Source organism: Schistocerca gregaria, chromosome 2 (assembly GCF_023897955.1).
Source record: "Schistocerca gregaria isolate iqSchGreg1 chromosome 2, iqSchGreg1.2, whole genome shotgun sequence".
Classification (NCBI taxonomy): Eukaryota; Metazoa; Arthropoda; class Insecta; order Orthoptera; family Acrididae; genus Schistocerca; species Schistocerca gregaria.
The window spans coordinates 786,946,188-786,971,895 of record NC_064921.1 but is presented as its reverse complement, the minus strand read 5'-3'; the positions used below and the strand labels follow the sequence as shown (position 1 = coordinate 786,971,895).

At 42.1% G+C, this 25,708-nt stretch overlaps 1 protein-coding gene across 1 annotated transcript in view; it reads right to left on the bottom strand.

Moving 5' to 3' along the window:
• Positions 1–3,073: 3,073 nt before the first annotated feature.
• Positions 3,074–25,708, bottom strand: part of LOC126335045 (probable cytochrome P450 6a13) — a 66,767-nt gene continuing 44,132 nt past the window's right edge. The window contains exons 4-6 of the mRNA XM_049997915.1: positions 21,118–21,339; positions 12,894–13,133; positions 3,074–6,587 (exon numbers count right to left, since the gene is read on the bottom strand). Coding sequence (XP_049853872.1) covers positions 6,403–6,587; positions 12,894–13,133; positions 21,118–21,339 — 647 coding nt within the window. The 3' untranslated portion in view covers positions 3,074–6,402. The remainder of the gene's footprint in view (positions 6,588–12,893; positions 13,134–21,117; positions 21,340–25,708) is intronic.

The window sequence follows — 25,708 nt, the reverse complement described above, 5'->3', positions numbered from 1 at the left end:
GCTATCTTCAATGGAAGTAAAGTTCAGTTACAGGATGTAATGAAAGGAATAAACAGTCTAATGAATACAGACTGAGAGTAAATCGAGAAAAGAGGAAAGTAATGAGAAGTAGAGGAAATGAAAACAGCGAGAAATTTCCATCACTTCTAGATCCACGTAGTGCTGCTAGTTTGGCAGCGTTCATGATGGACGGAGCAAGTAGGACACACAAAGCATTGGCAAAAAGGGCATTCCTGGCGAAGAGAAGTCTATCAGTACCAAACAAAGATATTTATTTGAGGAAGGAATTTCCGAGAATGTGCGTTTGTAGCACAGTACTGTATGTTAGTGAAAAAAGGTGTGTGGGAAAACCTGAACAGGAGAGAATTGAAGCATTTGAGACGTGGTGCTGCGGAAGGATGTTAAAAATTTGATAGACTAATATGGTAAGGGATGTAGAGGAGCCGGCCGCCGGTGGCCGAGCGGTTCTAGGCGCTACGGTCTGGAAACGCCCGACCGCTACGGTCGCAGGTTCGAATCCTGCCTCGGGCGTGAATGTGTGTGATGTCCTTAGTTTAGTTAGGTTCAAGTAGTTCTAAGTTCTAGGGACTGATGATCTTAGATGTTAAGTCCCATACTGCTCAGAGCCATTTGAACCATTTTTTGACGTGGAGGAAAAGAAGAATCAGCAAGGAAAGGGACATATGGAAAACACCGACAAGAAGAAGAGGCAGAGTGATAGGACATCTGTGAAGACATGAGGGAATAAATTTCATGGTTCTAGAAGGAGCTTCTGAAGGTAAAAAAATGTAGAGGAGGACAGATTCGAATTTATCAAGCAAATAATTCAGGACATCGTTTGGAATTGCTACTGTTAGATTACAAGGTTTGCACTGGAGTTGATTGGCGGGCCGCATCAAACGAGTTAGAAGACTAATGATTCAAAACAAGAAAACATAGTAAGCTGGTGTTAGCACGATAATGTAGGCGACAGAATCTGAAGAGGTGTGGGACCTGCTTGTCTGAACTGCTGATGAATGGCGCCGCACTGCGTTCTGTGTTGTTGAATAGCAGTTTTGCGCTACAACGGACGACCATTGTTGGCCAGTATGGCTCCCCATTGGGAAGAAGCACCACTTTTTCAGTGCTTTGGAGAGGCACAGCAATGTTACTCATGGTGTGGTGATCCATCTGATACGCATCCACGTAACTCCTGGTAATGATTGATGGAAGTACGACAGCACAGTGGCCAGTCAGCGACATCATGCGTCCCCTTTCGCAGCAGTGTCGTGGTGTCATTTTTCTGTAGGACAATGCTCGTTCACACATGTCACTTGGCCCTGCTAAATTTCTACGCGATGTTGACGTAGTCCTGTGGCGCGTGGTCCCCTGATCTGCCGTTGATATAGCACTAGTGACACCAGTTTGGACGTCGACTCTGTCCCAGTGCCAATATTCGGGATTTACAGGACCAGTTACAGCAGTTGGGGGGCCAAAGGAGGGCATCGATTCCACATTATATAAATTAAGTCCGACCGCCTGCGGGAATCTCTAAGTAGCGAGCATGGGAGGTATGGGCAGACACTGCTGATGGGTGGCGCTAGGCGGGAGTTTTGGCCGGCTGAGAGGTGCGCCGAGGTAGTCCGCGCAGTTGACATAAACTCTGTGTCTGCGTGCCGCAATGGTTAACCCAACTGTACAGTCAGCAGGAAATCCCGGGTTCAAACCTCTGTCCGGCACAAATTTTCACTCCTCGCCGCAGATTCCACCTCAAGTCCCGATGCAACTGACGTCAACACTCTTTTCCCTTACCTTTCCTTTCTGCTCCCTCCACCTTCAATTCACGTAAAATGTACCACAGGTATGGGTTCCTCGTCCGAAAGAACGAATGGTGTCTATTCCTTCTGACATGACCGATAAGACAGACATCACGCATTCATTTAAGTGTACAGGTATCTTAATTATTAACTTTTCTTTGTGATTCTGACTGTGTCATGCAGCTGCCCCAAATGCCTCTCCTGTTCCATCTTCTCTATCTCAGAGCAACCATAACACTGAGTGTTCTCAGTTTTTTATGTGCATAAAGTCTGTTTGTAAACATAACTTACGATATATTTTCACATTTATCGACATCCAGAATGCAATACTTAAATGGTGTTGATGCCCTCACCCTGCTTAGCAGAGGGCTTTTAACAGCTATCTCCGAGTAGTTTCACCTACCGCAGTGTTAGCTGAACCCTGAAGCTAGCAGCGAAAATCGCTCTCAACATCAGGTGAAGACAGCAAGGGATGCTGTTGAAACATCGTGGAAGTACAATAACACCATTAATTCGAACATAAACCCAAAAATTGGAAACCATCAGTTTGGCAGAGAAAGCTCGGAATGTCACTTCAGATACAGCCATTGCTGTTTGTGACGTAAAATGTATTCTTTGCAGTCCTATTTTACGAAGAGGGAAACTACTAATGGCGAATACTGTTAAAATCATCTGGAGCAGTTGTACGGAGGTAGCGGACTGAAGTACGCACACACACACACACACACACACACACACACACACACACACACACACACAAAGTCATCCATTTACCAGGAAAAGCATCTACGAGAAAGAGGAACTAAGCAGAGTGAAAACTGAAGGATTACAAGGAGGAGGTGTTGGAACATTCACCATCGTGAAACTTCCTGGCAGATTAAAACTGTGTGCCGGACCGAGACTCGAACTAGGGATCTTTGTCTTTCGCAGGCAAATGCTCTACCAATTGAGCTACCCAAGCACGACCCAAGGGCCGTCCCCACAGCTTCAATTCTGTCTGTATCTCGTCTCCTCCCAAGGATATCATATAATAAGCGTATTCTTCGTTTTCTGACACTCATGGGCTGACAACTTTTCATTTTCCCCTAGGAATAAAGTGACAGTTTGCATGTAATAGAGAAAATCGACTCCCTCATTAGCATGTTCTACATTTGCATCTCAAGCTTTGTCATTACGCAGATACGGTATTTTGTTCGGTTGTACTCTCTGTATACTATTCACTTTCTGCATACGCACACAGGTGGTTGCTCGAGAGAATTAAAATAATTGTAGCCTCGTAATAGAAAATCTTTTATTTTATTCCTTATTTCTAATTCTTACACAAGCACTGCTGACAGATTTGTAGAAAACAAACTAATATATCACATTCTTCATTCAAATTAACGCTGTCCGAAACAGACAGGTCTCAGAACTAAGAAAAAGTGGCAGAAATAAATCTTCAGTTGATACCAAGCAAAGACGTTCTAAGGTAGTGCATAAAAAACGTGCATCTTCTTAATTCTGACTTTTCCATGTGTTCGTGGTTACTAAGCGCCTTAGTTCATGAGGCAAGTCACATTCCTCAGTTCTTTAAGTGCTGTTCTAATTACAAAAATCACTGAGCTAAGCGACGTATATAATACCCTACTCGATGAACTGTATTCGCCTCTCAGGTGTCTCCCTTAGGAGAGCAGATGATGAACTCCATTGCGACGTCTGTGCAACACCAAGTATATTCAGCTGCGTGGTTTGGTGACTGCACTGCTCTGGGTGTTGCACAAAGCCAGTGCCTGCCGGCTATTGCTAGGGACGTGACGAAGCGCTTCCAGCCGGGTGGTACCGCCAGAAGAGCATAATTTTGCTGGAACTCGCACTGCGACTTTTCTGGTTCGCTGCAAGTCTTCAGGTCACTACATGAATCGTAGCCTCATACTGCTTTCAGCTGCTGTCAGAATCAGTGGTGTGGCGCTGCCGGAAGACTAGGAATCTGTGCTATAGGTTTTACTATGGCGTTTCTGCACCGCTACGCATCTTCAAATGACTAGTTGCATGCCTGTGGCTTCCGCCACGATGAAATGTCGAACCTCTAATGGATCGCGCTACTGGTATGGTCCTTGAAATTGTGCTGCAGCAGTGATGTTTCTGTGACACAGCACGAAATCAGGCGACTAGGTGAGACGTAGCGTGCCCCAAGGAGGGACGACGTGCATGCCACAGAGAGGCGGCATTCTTGAGTAACTCTGGTGGAATGAAGGTTCTGGAACAGCACGCGCCTGTCCCGGAGGTTCCATTTAGAAGTTTCTGCAATGCAGTGCCGTATTACCATGATGATACTGTAAGGGGTCCAGCACCCTTCTGGAGCAATTGTAATTTCGACGTATTGCTCACTCGCTGCCTGCGAGAGAAAATATCTTTGCTGCAATAGAGTCGCAGGTCAGGGGGCTCTCGGCAGTTGCTGCAGTCGTTCGCTGCTACAGTGGAATTGTGGTCTATCGCTGGTACAGCGCAGTTCATAGCCATGTGTTGTAAGGTAAATTTTATTATTTTTATTGCCATACCCGTACTTAAGTCACTTGTCTGATACGTTAATATGACTTTGTTTCAACCTTTTCTGTGATTCGTTAGCACCAGCTGACCCAGATTTGTAATATTGAATTTTTCATATAATGGGTTGTAGATCTTCATCAATACTGTAAAGGATTTTCAGAATTTAATGTTTACCAGACTACAGATATGGAGGGAATAATTTTGCCTTAAGTCATTACCAGTCCCGATCCAGTCATTTATTTAAATTTCAATATTTCAAAAATTTTCTCAGATCAGTGATGTGTTCTGTAATCAGACGACCAGCTGTGCAGCTATGTCAATTAGCAAAGTCAGCTTTTCTAATAATTCAGATTTCAGTCAAATGTTGTCCAGTATTAGTAGATAGGCCAGCCTTGCACTAAGCTGTGCCATTTACGAGCAGATATATAGACGGCGTTATCCGGCGACACCATTAGGAGGTAAGAATTTTTCAGTTTATTCAGATTGTTTTCGCAGGTCCATGGCGTAGAGCGGCTTACGTAAAAATTTATCAGTTTTCATGAGTTTTATACTGGAAGGTTACACTACTGCTCTGATCTAGCGGACCAGTGTAGCCAGCAGACTGCCCTATCTCCCACGGCGACGTCTCATCGTACATCTCATCTTCAGGTGAGTAAATGTGACATACACAACCCTCGTAATGGCTCGTATGTGCTGCCTGCTGGCCGCTATGACAATTATCCTCAAAATTATGTACTACTATGATGGAAGTCCAGACTGTGACGCTTCTGCAACACCGTATATCTTCAGATAACTGTGCATAAGATAGCGACAAACTGGGTGATGATGATGATGTTTGATTTGTGCGGCGCTCAACTGCTCCGTCATCGGCGCCCTTAGACCATTGTAGCCACTATCACAAATAATGATGATGATAATGATAATGATGATGACGATGAAATGACGAGCACAAGAAAAACACCCAGTCCCCGGACAGACACGAAATGGATGTTTGCTGGCTGCCGTCAAATGATTATGTCAATCACCAGGGGCACAGTACTAAAGAAAAAGCGTGCGACTATGTTGGAGCTGCCAATGGGACCTCCCTGCAGTGCTGTGCGTTTTCATGGTAAAATTAAAGGACGGCAGGCCCTGTGAAGGACCTGAATGTACAGCCTACTTGTTGCCACCGGAATTATTTTTCGCATATTGAAAGGAACTGCGTGAGTGTATAGAAGCTAGAAGTGTGATATTTCAACACATCTCATTGACCTCAAGTGGTTAGATTTGAAGCAAAAATTCCTGGGAAGTGACTCAAACATACTGTCTTCTTCTCTTACGTCACTCGGTAAGGGACTGTCGAATATGCAAGCGTGATACATTACCCCTTGTGACGTTCGTGCATTAGTGCACATCTTGAGACAAGAAGTAGCACGGCTTCGGAAGTGACCTGCACGTTCATGTCGCTACCCAAAGGAAGATACCCTTGATATCATAGATCTCGAGAAAAGTGTCTGATGTAGGAACTCCAGCAGTGACATTTCGGTGATGCTATGTTTCAAGCAGAGGTAGCTACAGCCTCGAAACGACGCCTCTCATGCAGCCTGCTGTCGAGAGCTAAGATGACGATAAACGACTCAAATGTCACTGAGCATGGAGAAGAAGGATTCGGTTGCAGCTTCCAGGGTGACGTTTCTGTAATGTAGCACGTCTTCAGATTAGACCACAGGCAGTCAGGCCCTGGAAGTAACCGGTAAGTTCTGCCTGTCTGCACACCTGCAGTGGAAACGTGCTGTTTGGAGACTGTAGTACACAACTGGAGTTCCTACTGTAGCGCAGCATAATACCCTGGGCATCCTCACATGATTAAATGTGCGGCGCTAACGTGGTGGGTCTCTTACTCCTAGTGCGACAGTGGTGGAGCTCCCAGTTGCGACGTTTTTACAACGCCGCTCATAATCTGGTAACTAGGTAAGAGAGGGATCCGCACGTACAGTCCACTGCCCATCCCTGGGATGACTTCAGGCTGCTGCCTTAAGAGTAGACGAGCCCGTTAGAGCTCCCGCTGTGAAGTTTCGGCGCACAGCGCGTCTTCAGGGGGCTAGCTGACAGGCAGCCAGGCCCTGGGGGTGACCCGCACGTAGAGGCCGCTGGCAGCGGCCAGGATGATCTTGCGAGGTTCCAGCGGCACTGGGCTGTCCAGAGAGCGCGAGCAGCGGCGGAACTCGAAGCGCGACAGCAGCGCCACCAGACAGGCCTTCACCTCCACCAGGCCAAACTTCTGACCTGCAGGACAGCACCATACAAGTGTTACGGTGGTTTGCAGTAAACAAGCATGAGTCTTCAGCATAAATGTGTTACATTCACAATATGACTGAAGAGTGAGATTTTCACTCTGCAGCGGAGTGTGAGCTGATATGAAACTTCCTGGCAGATTAAAACTGTGTGCCGAATCGAGACTCTAACCTGGGACCTTTGCCTTTCGTGGGAAAGTGCTCTACCAACTGAGCTACCCAATCACGACTCATGCACCGTCCTCACAGCTTTACTTCTGCGAATACCTCGTCTCCTACCTTCCAAATTTAACAGAAGCTCTCCTGCGAACCTTGCAGAACTAGCATTCCTGAAAGAAAGGATATTGCGGAGACATGGCTTAGCCACAACCTAGGGGATGTTTCCAGAATGAGATTTTCACTCTGCAGCGGAGTGTGCGGTCAGTTGGTAGAGCACTTGCCCGCGAAAGGCAAAGGTCCCGAGTTTGAGCCTCGGTCCGGCACACAGTTTTAATCTGCCAGGAAGTTTTGTATCAGCGCACACTCCGCTGCCGAGTGAAAATCTCATTCTGGAAACAGCCCCAGGCTGTGGCTAAGCCATGTCTCCGCAATATCCTTTCTTTCAGGAGTGCTACTTCTGCAAGGTTCGCAGGAGAGTTTCTGTTAAGTTTGGAAGGTAGGAGACGAGGTACTGGCAGAAGTAAAGCTGTGAGGACGGGGCGCGAGTTGTGCTTGGGTAGCTCACTTAGTAGAGCAGTTGCCCACGAAACGCAAAGGTCCGGAGTTCGAGTCTCGGTCCAGCACACAGTTTTAATCTGCCAGGAAGTTTCATGTCTGAAGAATCTTCGCCGGACTTTTTAACAAAATGGAGATGTGCGACTACTTAATATCAACAGAGGACTTCTGCATGGAAGGAGATCACCAGGGCAGCAACAATGTGATTGTGGACAACGATAAGACAGTTGCTATAGACTGTCTAACATGGTTAAGCTCCAATTTATATGCCAGTTCACAAGATATTGGTAACCACATGATAGATTTTATAATGTGTCCAGACATGTGACTAGGAGAAACTTTTATGTCTTCCTTGGCTAAACAGCGTGGTTACAATATACAATTAAAGAATGGATCGTATATTCGACACTGTGCACGTGTGTTTACGTGAATTAGAGAGAAATAAACAGTTTTGGAATGTGCACCACTTAACTCTGTGCCTCTTGCTTCAATGTGCCGTCAATTAACGGATAGCGTACAGAATAAGTGTTGTGTTTAATAACGTTCTGCAGTTTGTGTACTGCGATTATAAGCATACCCAAATACTGACAGGTTTACAAGTTCGTCATTCAGATACTCCAGACAGAAATAAGATTATCAGCTATGTTTTGTCGGCATACAGATTTAATTATGTACCTATAAACTATTTGGAGATTCTTAACTCTTACTCGAACAAAGACAATATAAATTTTATACAGAAGTGTTATGTTAAAGCAGACGAAACTTATTTTTCTCAGTCTGCAGCACTGTTCTCCTCAATACCGTCCGATATAGATATTCCGGAATTGGGACTGGTAGAAACGAGCAACGTTATTCCACAAGTCCTACGAAAAGAAGTATATATATCACACAGACTTAAACCATTTCCCGTTAAAAAAATTACGCTTTTAAGTACTGTTAATGAGTTATGTGCACGGAAAAGGAAACTGTAAATTGAAGACATCGAAGTAAAAAAAAAAATAGATTACATAGAGAAGACAACTGCTATAAAGGAAAAATATAAGCTGCGATTGAAAAGGAAGAGGCTATAGTGGATGTGAAAGTCAAGTTTACGTATGGCTTTAAACACAGTATATACAGAAATCTAGCTACGACTGGGGAATTAAGATAATAGCATTTACTATAAAGAGCAGTGGTAAGTTGCCATGTGTTGGAATACTGGCCGAAAACGAAGGACGGGAGCATGTTTACTATGTTAAAGGACACACGAAAAACATATTTAACGAATTCCATCTCCCCTTAGAGCTGCTTAAAAAGGACGGATACATTATGTGTATGTGGTGGAGTCGATGTCATACATTTATCAACAGAACATACGTTTTCATAGCTTAAAATCAACGCAATAACAAACTTTAATGCCAATGCGTTTGCAAAAGTTGTAAAATTAAAGTTGTATACCAAAATACGGCAGGAATGTGCAGCAGAAGGGAGTGTTATAACAACAGTGTCATGCAGGAAATGAGAGGAAAAATTAAAGTTCCCGAATGATCTCGTCTAGAAGAACGACCAGAAAGGATAGAAGTAATTGTTAAAGGAATAAAAGGGGTAGTTTACACGGGAAAAAAATTAGATATATACCGGTTCAACAATACCTCTGAGCAGTATGGGACTTAACATCTGAGGTCATCAGTCCCCTAGAACTTATAACTACTTAAATCAATCTAACCTAAGGAAATCATACATATCTATGCCCGAGGCAGCATTCGAACCTGCTACTGTAGCAGTCGCGCCGTTCCGAACTGAAGCGCCTAGAACCGCTCGGCCACCGCGGGATATGTACTGGAGCTCGAAAACATACGTTTTCTGTATTTGTTTAATTACTGGCTGGAGAAGGAAATAGATGATTCAGATGTGGATTTAAGTTATAGGTTAAAAATTCAATTGGATATTATTAAAGCTACTCCTACCAAAAATAAGGAAAACACTAACGAGAAGAGTTCTCAAGACTAAAGTAGTTAAAAGTCAAAGACGGTACCATTGTTAGCTCACAGATAGACAAGCATTTTGATGAAATGTCATAAGGTGATGAGGCTACCTATGAAAGTTTTAAATGTGTTTGTTTATTTTTCTTAGTAAATGAAGGATAAAAAAATTAAGAAGTTCGTGTGTGAATTGTCATAATTTTATGAAAAGCTGGGATATAACATGTCTCTGAGAATCCCTTTCCTTTATGTTCACCTTGACTTATTCTCTGAAAGTCGCAGTGCCGTTATTGACATGGTGCATTATTCCTCATAATACTGTAGTCATGGGGAACAGATTCGCAAAGGAGAAGACTCCCTCTATTTTGGTAGACTACCACTGGTCTACAGTTTGGGATACTCCAGAGATAACTTACATGTGAAAATACAAGACAGAGTGAGTAGACAATCTGTTGTCTGATGAAAAATGCTTCAAATTATCAGGTTAAATCAATGATCATGATAAAAATGTTTATTTCGCTGAATACTATCCATTCTTGCAGGACTTAATGCTTTCTTTATCAATTATAAATTGCTGGATTGTTTGTATATGTTTTATCTACGATATACACAAAGCAGACAAAAGGATGTTAATATGTATGTTGGGGATCTCCTCCCAGACTCCTGTATCGATTTCAACATAATCTTGCACACAAACAACGAACTTTATGAGTAACAGTACTGTAATGTTTGTAACATTCTACCTCCAATAGGAGCGGGGCTACAGGACACAGTACAGGTTTGTTTCAGATTCAGCCATAGATGCTGCCTAAATGACAAGCATGTTGTGTGGCTGCCTCATTAAAGCGCTTTGCAGGGCATCCTACATGTCAGAGGGAAGAAAGGTTTTCCCAGTCCCTGCTGTCTACTCTACCCCGCATGACATGTATGCTATGTTGGAGTAGCATCATCCTGACTTATCGACCTGCTTTGTATTTATCGACCTTTTCACAAGGGCTACATACGTTGGTGTAGTTTGAGGTGTATAGAGGAGTGGAAAAATGGACAGAGATTGGGTGGTGGGAGTGGATGAACAGAGGGAGGAAAGGACGAGGGAAGGAGCACAGAGATGATGCAGGGGGGGGGGGGGGGGCAGAGAGAAGAGGAGAATGAGATGAATGGGGAGAGGGAGGAGGAGATCTACAGGTAGATGGGGAAAGGTAGACATCGATAGGATGAGGAATGGATGAGGTATAGTTAAATGGGGCAAGACGAGATACAGACAGTGCGGCAAGAGTAGTTTAACAGAGAAAGAAGGGGGAGGAGAAGATGGAAAACTAGAGGGCATTGGGAAGAGTATATCGATGGGGAGAGGAAGGAGTAGGGGGAGATGCTGAAGGCAAGTGGGAGATGTAGAGGGAAGTGTTAAGGTGAAATAGAGAGAGGGAGTGGAGGTTATGGACAGAGAGAGGAGGAAGAGGATATGAACAGACAGAGCAGAGAGGATGATATGGTCAGAGAGAGGAGGCTGAGGAGATGGAGAAAGAGCTGCGGGAGGAGCTAATGGACAAAACGTGCTGGCAGGATCAGGTGCACGGAAATATGGGCTGGAAAATGTGGACAGAGAGGGTTAAGTGGAGGGAACGTGACCAAAAAACGCGTATGTGTCGAACGAGTGGCCGAAACAATGGGGAAAATGGCCAGCAATTTATATAAGAATCTGAAAAGGCATACCAAAGTTCCTTTGTTTTGTTTGGTTGAATATTTTAATTTTGTGAATTGGTCTTCGTTGAATCAGATAATGGCATATGCTTTTATTTGACTTAAGTGATTCTTCTCAAGGACACAACCACTAACAAACTGCTTATAGATAATGTTCCTAGTGCACACTGCTACTTAAATATATAGCTAAGTTAATGATTTAAAACAGAATATGAAAGTGAAATCAAGTATACGTTTTTATAACAATACAGGCAGTGGACATAAAAGGAAACATCCAAAGCACAGCACATTACCTAGCGTGAATTAGTGTAGGAAAGCTATTGGCATTCCAAACAGCTTCCAGTCCAGTTTTCAGTAAAATCACTAACTATACTTCTTGCAAAATAGTGGAAAATTCAGGAAAAACTGATGGAGGTGGAAAGTGATCATGTAGTTCTCTCTCTAAAGCAGGCCACTAGGGATCATTAATATTGAGATTTAATGATTACGGTGGCCAAGAGCGACGCTACAATTTATCCTCGTTCTCGCCAAACCAGTCTTGGACGATGTGTGCTGTTTGAACACAGTCCTTTGTTCTAGGAGGACAGCATGGTGTTTTGGGGAGAAACTTTGGGATGGCGGTAATGCGACCTTGCAGAACACCCATGGACACATGGAATACTACAATATAGCTTCCCAAATCAACACCAAACACCCGACGTGTATCACTCTTGGGGCGTAAATTGGCCAGAAGTGGGGAACAGCGTGAAACAAGACTCGTCCGACCAAATGACTTCCATCCATGGTTCCACAGTCGAATGATTTGTGGAGATAACTTCGTATTGTTTCGCTGCTGAAAGAGTGGGAGTGGGATGTTGAATTTTGCAGATACTTTTGCAACTGTAAGCTCCTTATTTCTCGTCAAAAGCCTCTGCCACGATCATTCAAAGCACTCTTTCATCATTTCGTATGATGTTTTTCTGCTTTCCCTGTATACGGTATAAATCTTCAATACTGTGCCTCTTGAAACGTAGAACAGATGTTTACGGAAGTATACAACATACGAACCCCAAAAATTTGCCCACGTACGAATTCACTTAGCTCAGGTGTAATGCACCAAAAACTACACAGAACACTGATTGTCCCTCTTCTCAGAGATGGTTGCGGGACTCGGCTGTTCGATATAGGATGTCAAACCAAACACCTTTCAGCCGCCCTTTGAACCGCTTTCATTTGGCTATCAGTTTCGACGCTTTACTACGCCATCTTCAAGACCCTGACTTAAGTGCTGGAAGATTCCACGTAGGTTCTGATCAAAATAGAGGCCAGTAATACTGGTAATATTAGATTTCTGCTTCTCATAGCGGTCACTTCAACCTTGGTGGTTGGGATGATCGCTACAGCAAGCAGAAATCTACTTATAATAATACTACTGGACCTGTTTTAATCAGAATGGAGGTAGAATCTTCCTTCACGTATGTCAGGGTCTTAAAGATTGCATAGCAAATCGCCGAAACTGCTAGCCAAGTAAAACAAATTTGGAAACTTGACGACTGAATGTGTTTAATTTGACATCCTACAGAAAACAGTTCTGAAAACGGCTGACACTTGAAACGTCTTGACGATATTGCGTAGTTGTTGTTAATGACTCATTTCAACAGCGCAACTTGCAACCTTGGATAGTATCTGCATTTATGTTCAAGCACACAATTGTCGAGGCAGTTTCATATTTCTGTCCAATCACTGTATTTCATAATATTATGCCTAGACCAAAGTAGAAACCTAACTTTAAGTAATTAAGTAATTTTCAATGAATTGTCACGATGGAGTAATTAAGGGCAGCTATATCGAATCCGTTTACGAATGGCCTCCGACTTGCTCGAGAACTATCGTTGGAATTGGTGGGACTCGGGGTCTGGCTCACGTTAGTTGCGCATACTCACCGAGACAGGTTCGTGGTCCGTCACCAAATGGCAGGTAGGCTGGGTGGGCGTGGCCGCCGCTGAAGCGCTCGGGGTTGAAGCGCAGCGGTTCAGGGAAGAGAGCCGGGTCCCGATGCAGCGACAGCAGCGGCACGTACACCACGTCCCCTACGCGCAGGCGCAGATCGCTGCCCGGCACCTGGTACGGCTCAGTACACTGCCGCATCAGGTAGGCCATCGGCGGGTACAGGCGCAGAGTTTCTGCCAACAGAGATTCATGGAGGCGTTTGCACAGAGTACTAGAACGCGTTGTCCTCTCCCCAACAGGATAACAGGTTAAGAAACATCACACTGTCCATGTTCCTCTGCACCTCTCTATAAGTGAGCGCTCACTGCCAACTTCCTAGATACCCTTAGGTACCCACCCAACGTGCCGAATGTAGAACATTTATCATACAGCCCATAACTTCTTCGTTCTTTAAAGAGTCGAAATCTCTTGTTCACTGAAGCGCCAAAGAAACTGGTGTAGGCATGCATATTCAAATACAGAGAAATGTGAACAGGCTTAACACGGCGCTGCAGTCGGTAAGAATACAAGTATCTGGCGCCGTTGGTAGAGCGGTTACTGCTGCTACAATGGCAGATAGCAAGACTTAAGTGAGTGTTGAATGGTTTTATACCGGCGCACGAGCGATGGGACACAGCACCTCCGAGGTAGCGATGAAGTGGTGACTTTCCCATACGGCAATGTCACGAGTGTACTGTGAATATCAGGGATCCGGTAAAACATCAAATCTCCGACATCGCTGCGGCCGAAAAAATATCCTGCAACAACGGGACCAATGATGACTGAAGAGCATCGTTCAACGTGAAAGAAGTGCAACAGTTCCGTAAATTGCTGCAGATTTCAGTACTGAGCCATCAACAAGTGTCAGCGTGCGAACCATTCAAGGCCCACTCGTGTACGCTTGATGACTGCACGACACGAAGCTGTACGCCTCGCCTGGGTCCGTCAACACCGACATGGAACGTTTTATGACTGGAAATAAGTTGTTTGATCAGAAGAGTCTTGTTTCAAGTTCTATTTAGTAGATGGACGTGTGCGGGTATGGAGACAACCTAATGACGTCAGAATGTAGGGAAATCGACTCCACCACCAATCAAAACAAAGAAGAGGAAACGGACGTTTTCGGAAGAATATCTAGATTTTAATTATATGTTAAGTTTCTTTATAAAGAAATTTTAAATTAATGTAAATTTTATCGTTTCATGGTCCACTCAAAAAGATTATTCATATGTTATTACCTTAAAAACTGATTTATTAAAAAGAATATTCCCCAGTAATATATATGGTGAAATAATAACAGATGCACAATTGTTATAGGTAGAGGGCAATTTGACTGTTACCAATAAGGTTACTCTTAAAAACTGCGATATAATGTTTTAATAGATTGAAATTTACTTTACTTATGACAGTGAACCGTGTGTTCTATACGGACAAGTTACTCTGTAGCTACAACATATGGTATGTTGGCATTTAATACGTTCCTAAATTTCTGTTTGTAAACTAAGATATTTCTATCACTGACTGTAATTCTCTTATTAATAACTTTTTTAACTTTGTCTAACAGATCTAAAGGTGAGCAGCTAGCCCGAAACCGGTAACTGATTGAAAATAAAGAATAGCGATCGAAGACTGAAACGCAATATTTTATTTCATGAACGATCGTGGAACGCCCAAATAAGACAATTATGTCTAGTTTTGATATAATTAATCTTATACTGTATTTAATGGGGGTAATTTTATTTGAGTTACCCTGTAAAGGTTACCAGTTAACTAGGCACCCCATTATATTTCATTATTTAATGTAGAAATTGGAAGGTGTTTTCATTCTATTTATGCATATCTTCTTGAAGTTTCCTATTTGTTGTCATTTAAAAGTAAACTTTTTCTATTTATTTATTAAAATAATATAATTTCATAAATGACACTGATTTAAATACGCAATTAAAAGACTTAACAAAAGTTGTAACTATCTAATGTGTTATGGAAAAAGTAATTATCATTTCGTAAGATATTTATTAAGGTAAAAGCAGGAGAGATGGCGCGGGAAGACAGACGCCGCACTTCCAAGAAATTCATCAGCAGACATTGTTGTGAGCGCGACGCTCATTGTTGTTGTAACCGCTGGTGAGGTCAGTTTACTCCCAAGTTTTGGTAAATCAGGAGCGGAAATTAGAGGTGAAAATTAAGAAAATAGCATTTCGAGGCCAAGATAAATCAAGGAAATTTTTCACGATTCCTTTTTAATATTACGTACTAGTAGATACACGCCTAGTAGCTCATAACTTGTGTTTAGATTGTGACGTAGAAACATTGTAGGTTATGTCGGTCGAATAATGGCTTCTTCCGAACACCTTTGGTGAAAATGGGGGTGCGGTATCTGTCCCTACGAAAACGGATGGATGACGCACCAGTACTGTTGGACAGATGCTGCAATGCTTGCAATGCTAACATGAGTCTATACGTTTTTTTTTTTACAGAAAAATGCCGAGAAAAAGCATTAAGACAAGAGACAGGGGAAAATGGACTGCAGAAAATCTATTAGAGGCCGTGAAACTAGTCGAAGAGGAAGGTTATGCTGAAAGGAAAGCTGCTCGAATGGAAAATATACCAGAACGAACATTATGAAGAAGGCTTGCTACGCACATTTTCTGGAAAGCATGGTGTGGACCATCATCATACTTGGTGAGGATGCAGAAAGGAAATTAGTTGTCCATATAAAGAAATTGCAATGATGTGGCTTTGCTCCCAAACCGTCAGACGTCAAGTAAATAGCTTTCAATTTAGGTGATCAGATGGGACTAAACAACAAATTCAACAAGGGAAAGTAATTTGTAGGGAAAGATTGGTTTCTCTCATTTTTAGAACGCAATGAGGGCTTAAGCATCAGAAAAGCTCAAGGGTTTTCGGTAGCCAGAGCTACTGGAATGAACAACGACGCAGTTAATTCTTCTTTTGATCTGTTAACACAAACGTTGACCGAAAATGGGCTGTTGGATAAACCAGGTATAACTACAATGTAGACGTAACTGGTGAGAATGGGAAGGGCGTTGCGGCAAAAGGCAGCAGAGATGTCCATGTTATTACTTCTGCTGAAACAGGGGAGACAATAACAGCTATTGCATGATGTAATAGCGAGGGAAATTTCATACAACTTACTGCATTTACAGAGGAGTGAATAAAAAACAAGAAGCTGAAGACAACATCACTCCAGGATCTGTTGTTGTTATGAGGAGAGAATCTGCTTATGTCAACAGTAATATTTTCATGGACTGGTTCAAAAACCATTTCCTTCCTAGAAAGGCGCCTGGCCCTACTCTGCTTCTGTTAGATGGTCATACCTCTCATCTAATTTAAGTCACCCTTTTGAATATAGCTTTTGAAAATGAAGTATTGATAATTTGTTTGCCTAGCCACACAACAATTTTTACAGTTACTAGACCGATCACTTTTCAAGCCGCTGAAATCCTACTCTAAAGAGACCTGTCGTTCATGGACTGTAGGTAATGCAAGCAAAGATGGAAGAATTACAAGGCAGCAATATGGAATGTTGCTCTTCAAAGCATGGACTTGCGCTGCCACTGTCCTGATTGGTGTATCCGGTTTTAGAGCTTCTGGAATTATCCTGCCTCACAGAGCAGTAATTCCAAACCACGCCTTCGTTTCAGACATTCATAATACTGAACTCCCAACTATTGCGGATGTCTCCAATGATGTGACTCCAGATGAGCCAACGACATCAAGGTCTGAAACAAATGTGTTAAGAGAACACCCTCCTACCTTGCACAAATTTGCCTACTCATCGACCAACTGATCAAAGCGGCTGCTGTGTCAATGACAACTGCCGACCAGGGTAGCCGAACGGTTCTAGGCGCTACAGTCTGGAACCGCGTGACCGCTACAGTCACAGGATCGAATCCTGCTTCGGCCATGGATGTGTGTGATGTCCTTAGGTTAATTAGGTTTAAGGAGTTCTACGTTCTAGGGGACTGATGCCCTCAGTAGCTAACTAAGTCCCATAGTGCTGAGAGCCATTTTAAATGACAATTCAGTGACACCTCACAGAGAGACTCCATCAAAATTGCTGCAAAAGATTTCACCTGTTACTATACTACCACAGGGAAATCAATCCAAAAGAAAGCAATCAGCAACAAATATAACATCCGACGTTTTTATAGAAACCAAAATAAAGAAAATCACCGAAAGAAACAAGAAAGGAAAAGGTCTTGCCCACAAAAATGTAGCAGCCAAAAGCAGAGGGAAAAAACCGGCAAAGAAGCGTGTGTTTGAAGACTCAGTTTCAGAAGAAGGTGATGATGATATTTCCCCACACGGGGGTGCCTTGAACTTTATCAAGAGACAACGTCTACCTCTGACTGGATTAAATGTGTAGGATGGTGTAGGTGGCTTCATGAAACATGCACTCTCTATGAGAACATGTGTGGTTTGTGTGGACGACTTAAAAATAAACTAGAAAAACAACTCTCATTTTCAATGTATTTTGCCTGTGCCATCTGTCCCTCCCTTCTGTGTCGTCTTGCTCGCCACTTACTAATTAACTGGAATTTGCAAGCCTTTGTACATCATAAGAATGTTCCTATGTTATAAAGTTTTTTTGTAATGCGATGGTGTCTATAATAAAATTCTATGTTCAAACCATCAATCTTGCCTAATTTTATTGCGATTCAAGTGTTTATATTTTGATAAAAATTAATTTTGAAAAAATGTGCGGCGTCTGTCCCGCCTTTACCTTATATTCTATTTGCTAGGAAGTCCTCAAGCCAGTCACAGGTCTGGAAGCGACCCACAACACTGATGGACACTATGTTGTAGAAATGTTAAAACCTAAGACCCAATGATGACAGCATAGCTCTGTCGAAACCAGTCATTCAATTAAATGCTTTCTTACCGATCTTGACTTGTGAGGATTATCATATCATAGAAGATAGATTAAGGAAAGGCATTTTCGAAAAGACAAACTTAGTATAGCATTAGTCGACTCAGAGGCAGCCTTTTACAATGTTGACTGGAACACACTCTTTGAAATTTTGAAATTAAAACTGTAAAATACAGGGAGCGAAAGGTTACATAAAATTCCCACAAAAACCAGATGGCAGTTAGCAGTACTGGAGCGCATGAAAGTGAAGCAGTGGTTGGGAAAGGAGTGAGACAGATTTGTAGCCCATCCCCAGTGTTATTCATTCCTTACATTGGGCATTCATGGGCTTAAAGTTCAGGGAGAACAAATTAAAACTTTAACTTTGCGATGACGCTGTGTTTCAGTAGGAGACAGCAAAGGACTTAGATAAACAGCTGAATATAATGGAGAGTGGCTTGAAAAGATATTATATAATGAACAACTACAAATGTAACAACGGATTACAGTAGAACTGATCAGGCGGTGATAAAGGAATTAGGATAGGAAATGAGACACCAAAAGTAGTAGATGAGATTTACTATTTTTGCAGAAAAATAACTGATGGCGGCGGAATTAGAGAAAATGTAAAATTTGAACTGGTACAGCAAGAAAAGCAGTTCTGACAAAGAAGAATTTGCAAATATATAATACTAGTGCACCCAGTAACACTTCTCAGTAGCTAAATTATTATGTGACTTGTATGTACCTTTCTGTCTACCTCCACTATTCTTCCCCCTCTATTGCCGGCCGTGATGGACGAGCGGTTCTAGTCGCTACAGTCTGGAACCGCACGACCGCTATGGTCGCAGGTTCGAATCCTGCCTCGGACATGGCTGTGTGTGATGTCCTTTGGTTAGTTAGGTTTAAGTAGTTCTAAGTTCTAGGGGATTGATGACCTCGGAAGTTAAGTCCCATAGTGCTCAGAGCCATTTGAACCATTTTTTCCCCTCTATTTATCCATATCCTCCTCCTCCTCCCATTTTTCTGCCCATCACCTTGTCCCTCCTATTTCTGCCATTCTTCTCCTTGCCATTTCTCTGTCCATCTCCTCCTCTCCTCCCTCTCTGTCCATTTCTTCCTTACCCCCCCCCCCCAACCTCTATGTAATTTTCGTGCCTCTTCTCTGTCCACCTCCACTTCTCTTGGACTTTGAAGCTTGTCAATAGGTGTTGCAAAGAAAACATTAATTGGGCAGTGAAATCTCTAAAAATGAATCGGGAAATCGATTGGGATCATTGTTGTACAGGGTGTGAGAGAGACCTTTAGAAGGACTGGGTCTGTCAGGATAGTAACTGTAAAGAAAATATTTCGCTTACCTTTAATCTGTGATCGGGTAGGACTACAAAGTTTCTGACGATTCAGATTCCATAGTAGTATTCTAATCAGAAGCCAGTAAGCCATAAACGCAACTTTCGTTTTCTGTTGAAACCGAATGTAGGAATAAAACAGAAAAAAACATATTGCTGTTTACATAAATTATATATGCCGTCGGTTGTAACAGAAAACCTGTAGTGGGTCGATTAAAGAAATATATAACCTATGCCCGTTAGACAGTTTGTTAGAGCAACGTATAAAAATTTGATGTAAATCGGTCATCAATTTTTCAAGATTTTTGGTAACAACGTCAAACAAAGACTTCCCTCTATACAGTAGTAGATAAATGTAAGTGTTTTTGGAAGATATTTGCCTGGAATGTAGCCCAGTACGGAAGTGAAACGTCGACGTAAACAGTTCATACAAGAACCAAACAGAGGATTTTGGAAAGTGATGTTACAGAAGAATCCAGAAGATTATATTGCGTTGGGGGGGGGGGGGGGAGGCGGATAGTATATAATGAGGAGGTACTGCATACTACATTGAACTGGGGAAAAAAAGAATTTAGGGCACATTTTGGTAGAAAAAGTGTGTCGGGTGATAGGACACACACTGAGGCATGATGGAGTAATCAGTTTGGTAAAAAGTGTGTGTGTGTGTGTGTGTGTGTGTGTGTGTGTGTGTGTGTGCGTATGTGTGTGTGTGTGTGTATGTGTGTGTGTGGGAGAGGGGTAGGGGATAAAATTGCAGATGAAACGTAGGGAAGAATACAGTAAGCAGATTTAGATGAATGTAGGTTGCAGTAGTTGTCTCGTAATGAAGAAGCTCAGCGGAGAGGGTTGGAGTAGAGTAAAGAGTTACATGAGTATTTTAGTTGAAGGACACAACCACAGTATTAAGTCTGACGATTCATAACAATGGCCAGGAGTAGTATAAGATTGTTCGCTATTGATGCACTTGTTCACAGGAAAAGATCGTCATAAGAACTCGCAGAAAGTTCAGAACGTATCTGATTAAAAGATTAGTGGTGAACATTTTGACCATCCTGTAAGAGCTTCAGTATTACTTTAGGAAGCATTACTATGGAAGGCTAATCGAACACTTACAGCTATTATTGCAATGGTAGTTCAACAGAAGATGCTACTGTTACCGGTTCTAGAAAATGTCTCCAGTATTTAGAGTTCGCCTGACAACACACATCGAACGAATTTAGAGATGCGGTACTAAGATCGTAACAGTTCAGTTTAGGTGATACGAAATTATATATGATATGCACGGGGAACTCAAATTGGATGAATGTGGTTGCCAGTTAACCTAGTGTTTAAATATAGTGAATCCCTATAGGAAGGTGACGATGCGACCATTACGCTACCATAAACCTACGTATGACTCACGAGAGAAAGGTAACAGAGATTAGGTTGCGACGGATGTGTGAGGACAGTCGCTCTTTCCTCACCCAGTAACCGAATGGAAGAGGACATGAAGTTAGTAATACTGGTACGATGTACCCTCTTCCATTCAGTGTACAGCAGCTTGCAAAATATTCGTCTATGTGTAGATGAAGATGCATCATTGCACGATAATACCGAGAAGGTAGTGGCATGGGGTTCCTGGAGAATCCTCAATCGGCCACAGGCTACTGTGGTGACCCTTGAGAGCCTGGAGGACTAGGACGACATCCCTCGTGAATCCTTTGTGAATTAGATCAGATCCAAGACAGGCAAACTCTGCTTCTCCAGTAAACGTAGCCTCAATGATGTAAGGGAAGCTTGTGCATGAGCTGCTAAAGTACCGGTGTATTAATCGAAAACCATAAAAATTTCATGATTTATAAACACGAAGAAGAAAGTGAATTCTTCAGAGCGTGATCGTTGTTGACCTATGGCTAGCAATAACGTTAAGGTTAATATACTGCCTATGGAAAAACACCATACGTGCTGAGCCCCTACCTGCTACCACCATGTCAAGGTAACGCATCTCCTGCAAGGCTTCGTACGTCATTTCTCCGCCATGTCGGCTGAGTACTGCATCCACCTCGACTCGCGCCTTGATCTGCACGTCCGGGTTCATTGCCAACTCGTGTAGACAGAAGCTCATGGTGGTCGAAGTCATCTCGAAGCCGAGCGCGAAGGTCATAAGCAAGTGCGCCGCCATCAGCTTGTCACTGATCTCTGAAACACATTGTGAGGCTCCAAGTATATGTCCAATGAACAACACTCCAGAGAGCTGCATGTAAGCCCATACTCACTCAAGACATGAAAATCTATATGGATGTGAACACAAACATGAATGTAGATATAGATACAGACGAGGATCTGAATGTAGATGCACAAGGTCGATATGGACATACACTTAGATGCAAACTGTGTGTGTGGATAGCTATACATCCTGATGTGGATATATACATGGGTGTGGACATAGATATAGATGTAGTCATGGTCATGACATATACCATGAATGTGGGATCATACTCTGGAATATTGACAGCAATGCAGGTACATATGTGCATCTATACTTTAATGTGAATATTAATGTGGATATGGATGTAGGACATGTATGCAACCTTTGGTGGTTAGGATGTCGATACCAAAAAATCCTTAGGTACAGATCTGAATGTAGATGTAGGTATGTACAGGAATGTGGATCTGGGTTTGTATGGCGATTTTCAATTAGGTGAGGATGTGTGGATGTTCTTAGACACATATATAAGCAGTGATTGGTATCCATAAGACGATGACTTGGTTGTGTAAGTAGATTCTCTTTCAGATATGCATGTCTACATTGTCATAGATGTTGATGTAGATATAGTTATGGATGTGGGCACTGGTTACTGGTCACTGGTTCTTACATCCTTACTGTCTTGCCAAGATAGATCAAATAGGACATATGTGCCATCATCGTTTGTGGGCAGTGGCAACTGGTTCCATGTGCTATACCAAACACACAAATTTAGATTTAGAAAATGGAAATACGCAGCTACTTCAACTGATTTATATTTATTAGCAATTCACAAAAAAAATCTCGGATACCATTGTGGAAGTGTTAATGGTCGCAAACGTGATTACTACTGAAAGAAAAAAATAACATTCCATTACAGATAACCAGTATAGTAACTTACAGAGCAGTTTAGATGTATACCATGTTTCTTCATTTTAAAAAAATGGCTAAATTGTGGCAAACATATAAAAATTTTCGATGTGTTACATCTACATATTTTGAATTCCTTTCTATTTTTCTAGGCTCCTAAATTGTATTTCCTTCGTATTAACTTTTTTAATGTGAACTTAAGTCAGATATGGCTCGACTGAGTTTAATTTCTTGGACTGCCATGTAGCTTGTATTTTACATGCTTACATTTTTGATTGGATTGTAAAATATTGTATATTCTTACAGTCATCGGTCCTGTTATTCTGTTAGTTTATTCTTTATTTTACTGATTTTTTATGTACCGTCAATCAAATGTAGAACTTCAGTTTTGTAATTTGATTACAACAAAAGTGTTTAATGACAACTTCGTTTGTTTTGTCAAGATCTCATCGTTGACTTTGAAGTTCTTTGACTTGTATTGCTGTACATCACATGTTGTCCTTTTGTCAATGTGCCATCATATTTTAATCTTGTTACAATTTTTTTATCGGGAATTTTAGGCTCCAGTGGTAACTTATGTCAAAGCACATATGACATGTGATACATTTGTGATAATGTTTGTGAATATTTCGATCGATTTAACAGTTTTACCTATTTTTCTTATTTCGTTTGGAATTGTCACATTGTCCACTTTTGTCTGTTGTACAGCTGTCATTGATGATGGTTTAGAACCGAAACTGGTTGCAGACTTAATAAAACAATCACAGACAGTATAGTGTTATGCATTTTGTAAAACTTGGAAACAAGTGAGTAAATCCCCTAACACAGTTTCCGTATTTATATTCAAATCTGATTTATGGAATAATTTTCAAAGGTAAGTCACCATTTAAAAAGTGAGTATTAACTGTAGAAAAGAGGGCAAGTGAATAATAATTGACGTTTATTCTAGATTAATTTGTTGGTATCTGTTCAAGGGGTTGTGCATTTTAACTGCATCTTCGAATATATACACATTTTCGCTAGTAAAAGTAGTTATCCTAACTTTATCAGAATTTGAGAAGAATAGTTTTATCAATGTCAGCAATGTAAAAGGAAAAAATAACTTTTGTTACCTATTATTAAAACTTTCAGATCCTCAGAAAGGAGTTCAAGATACGTAAAACATTTATTTAATCATTTGCCCAGTAACAAAGCAAAGGAGTAGAGCAGGGTTTAAATCCAAATAAAAATCATTTCCTCAGAAAAAATTCTTCTACTTTACAAAAGGATTTTTATTTAAAGTCTGTTGCATCTCTAAAAAAAAAGTGTTAAGTATATCGGCATGAGCAAGACTGGAAAACATATATTCCTTGTTGTTAAAATTAATCAAGTAGAGGTATAATTTAAACTGCCTCGTTTTCTATCGTTTTTACGAAAATAATTTTGAAATGATATATGGAGCGCGTAGCTATTTAGTTGAGTCTGGTGAAGCTTGTATTCTCAGCGTCTGTCATGTAACTTAAGGTATAATAGCAATTTTAACCAGCTACGTACCACTTCCAGTTATTTCATTATGAGATATCGTATCAAAGTAGACACATCTACGCAGTGCTATCAGAAAGTGCGCGTCTTTTATACACGTTTAATGAGTCGGTACCTATAAACAGCATAATTTCATAATCTGGAAGTTACACTACTGGCCATTATAACTGCTACATCAAGAAGAAACGCAGATGACAAACGGGTATTCATTGGACACACATATTACAATAGAACTGACATGTGATACGCATTTTCACGCAGTTTGGGTGCATAGATCCTGAGAAATCAGTACCCAAAACAACCACCTCTGGCCATAATAACGGCACTGATACGCGTGGGCATTGAGTCAAAGAGAGCTTGGATGCCGTGTACAGGTACAGCTGCCCATGCAGCTCCAACACGATACCACAGTTCATCAAGGGTAGTGACTTTTACAGTTCATGAGAGATCTGGAGAATGTGCTGGCCAGGGCAGCAGTCGAACATTTTCTGTATCCAGAAAGGCCCGTACAGGACCTGCAACATGAGGTCGTACATTGTCCTGTTGAAATGTAGGGTTTCGCAGGTATCGAATGAAGGGTAGAACCACGGGTCGTAACACATCTGAAATGTAACGTTCACTGTTCAAAGTGCCATCAATGCGAACAAGAGTTGACCGAGACGTGTAACCAATGTCACCCCATACCATCATGCCGGGTGATACGCCAGTATGGCGATGACAAATACACGCTTCCAATGTGCGTTCATCGCGATGTCGCCAAACACAGATGCGACCATCATGATGATGTAAACAGAACCTGGATTCATCCGAAAAAATGATGTTTTGCCATTCGTGCACCCAGGTTCGTCGTTGAGTACAGCATCGCAGGTGCTCCTGTGTGTGATGCAGCGTCGAGGGTAACCGCAGCCAAAGCCTCCGAGCTTATAGTCCATGCTGCTGCAAACGTTGTCGAACTGTTCGTGCAGATGGTTATTGTCTTGCAAACGTCCCCACCTGTTAACTCAGTGATCGAGACGTGGCTGCACGATCCGTTACAGCCATGTGGATAAGATGCCTGTCATCTCGACTCTACATCTACATCTACATCCGTACTCCGCAAGCCACCTGACGGTGTGTGGCGGAGGGTACCCTGAGTACCTCTATCGGTTCTCCCTTCTATTCCAGTCTCGTATTGTACGTGGAAAGAAGGATTGTCGGTATGCTTCTTTGTGGGCTCTAATCTCTCTGATTTTATCCTCATGGTCTCTTCGCGAGATATACGTACGAGGGAGCAATATACTGCTTGACTCTTCGGTGAAGGTATGTTCTCGAAACTTCACCAAAAGCCCGTACCGAGCTACTGAGCGTCTCTCCTGCAGAGTCTTCCACTGGAGTTTATCTATCATCTCCGTAACGCTTTCGCAATTACTAAATGATCCTGTAACGAAGCGCGCTGCTCTCCGTTGGATCTTCTCTATCTTCTATCAACCCTACCTGGTGCGGATCCCACACTGCTGAGCAGTATTCAAGCATTGGGCGAACAAGCGTACTGTAACCTACCCTTTGTTGTCGGATTGCATTTCCTTAGGATTCTTCCAATGAATCTCAGTCTGGCATCTGCTTTACCGACGATCAACTTTATATGATCATTCCATTTTAAATCACTCCTAATGCGTACTCCCAGATAATTTATGGAATTAACTGCTTCCAGTTGCTGACCTGCTATTTTGTAGCTAAATCATAAGGGACCTATCTTTCTATGTATTCGCATCACATTACACTTCGCTACATTGAGATTCAATTGCCATTCCGTGCACCATGCGTCAATTCGCTGCAGATCCTCCTGCATTTCAGTACAATTTTCCATTGTTGCAACCTCTCGATACACCACAGCATCATCTGCAAAAAGCCTCAGTGAACTTCCGATGTCATCCACCAGGTCATTTATGCTGG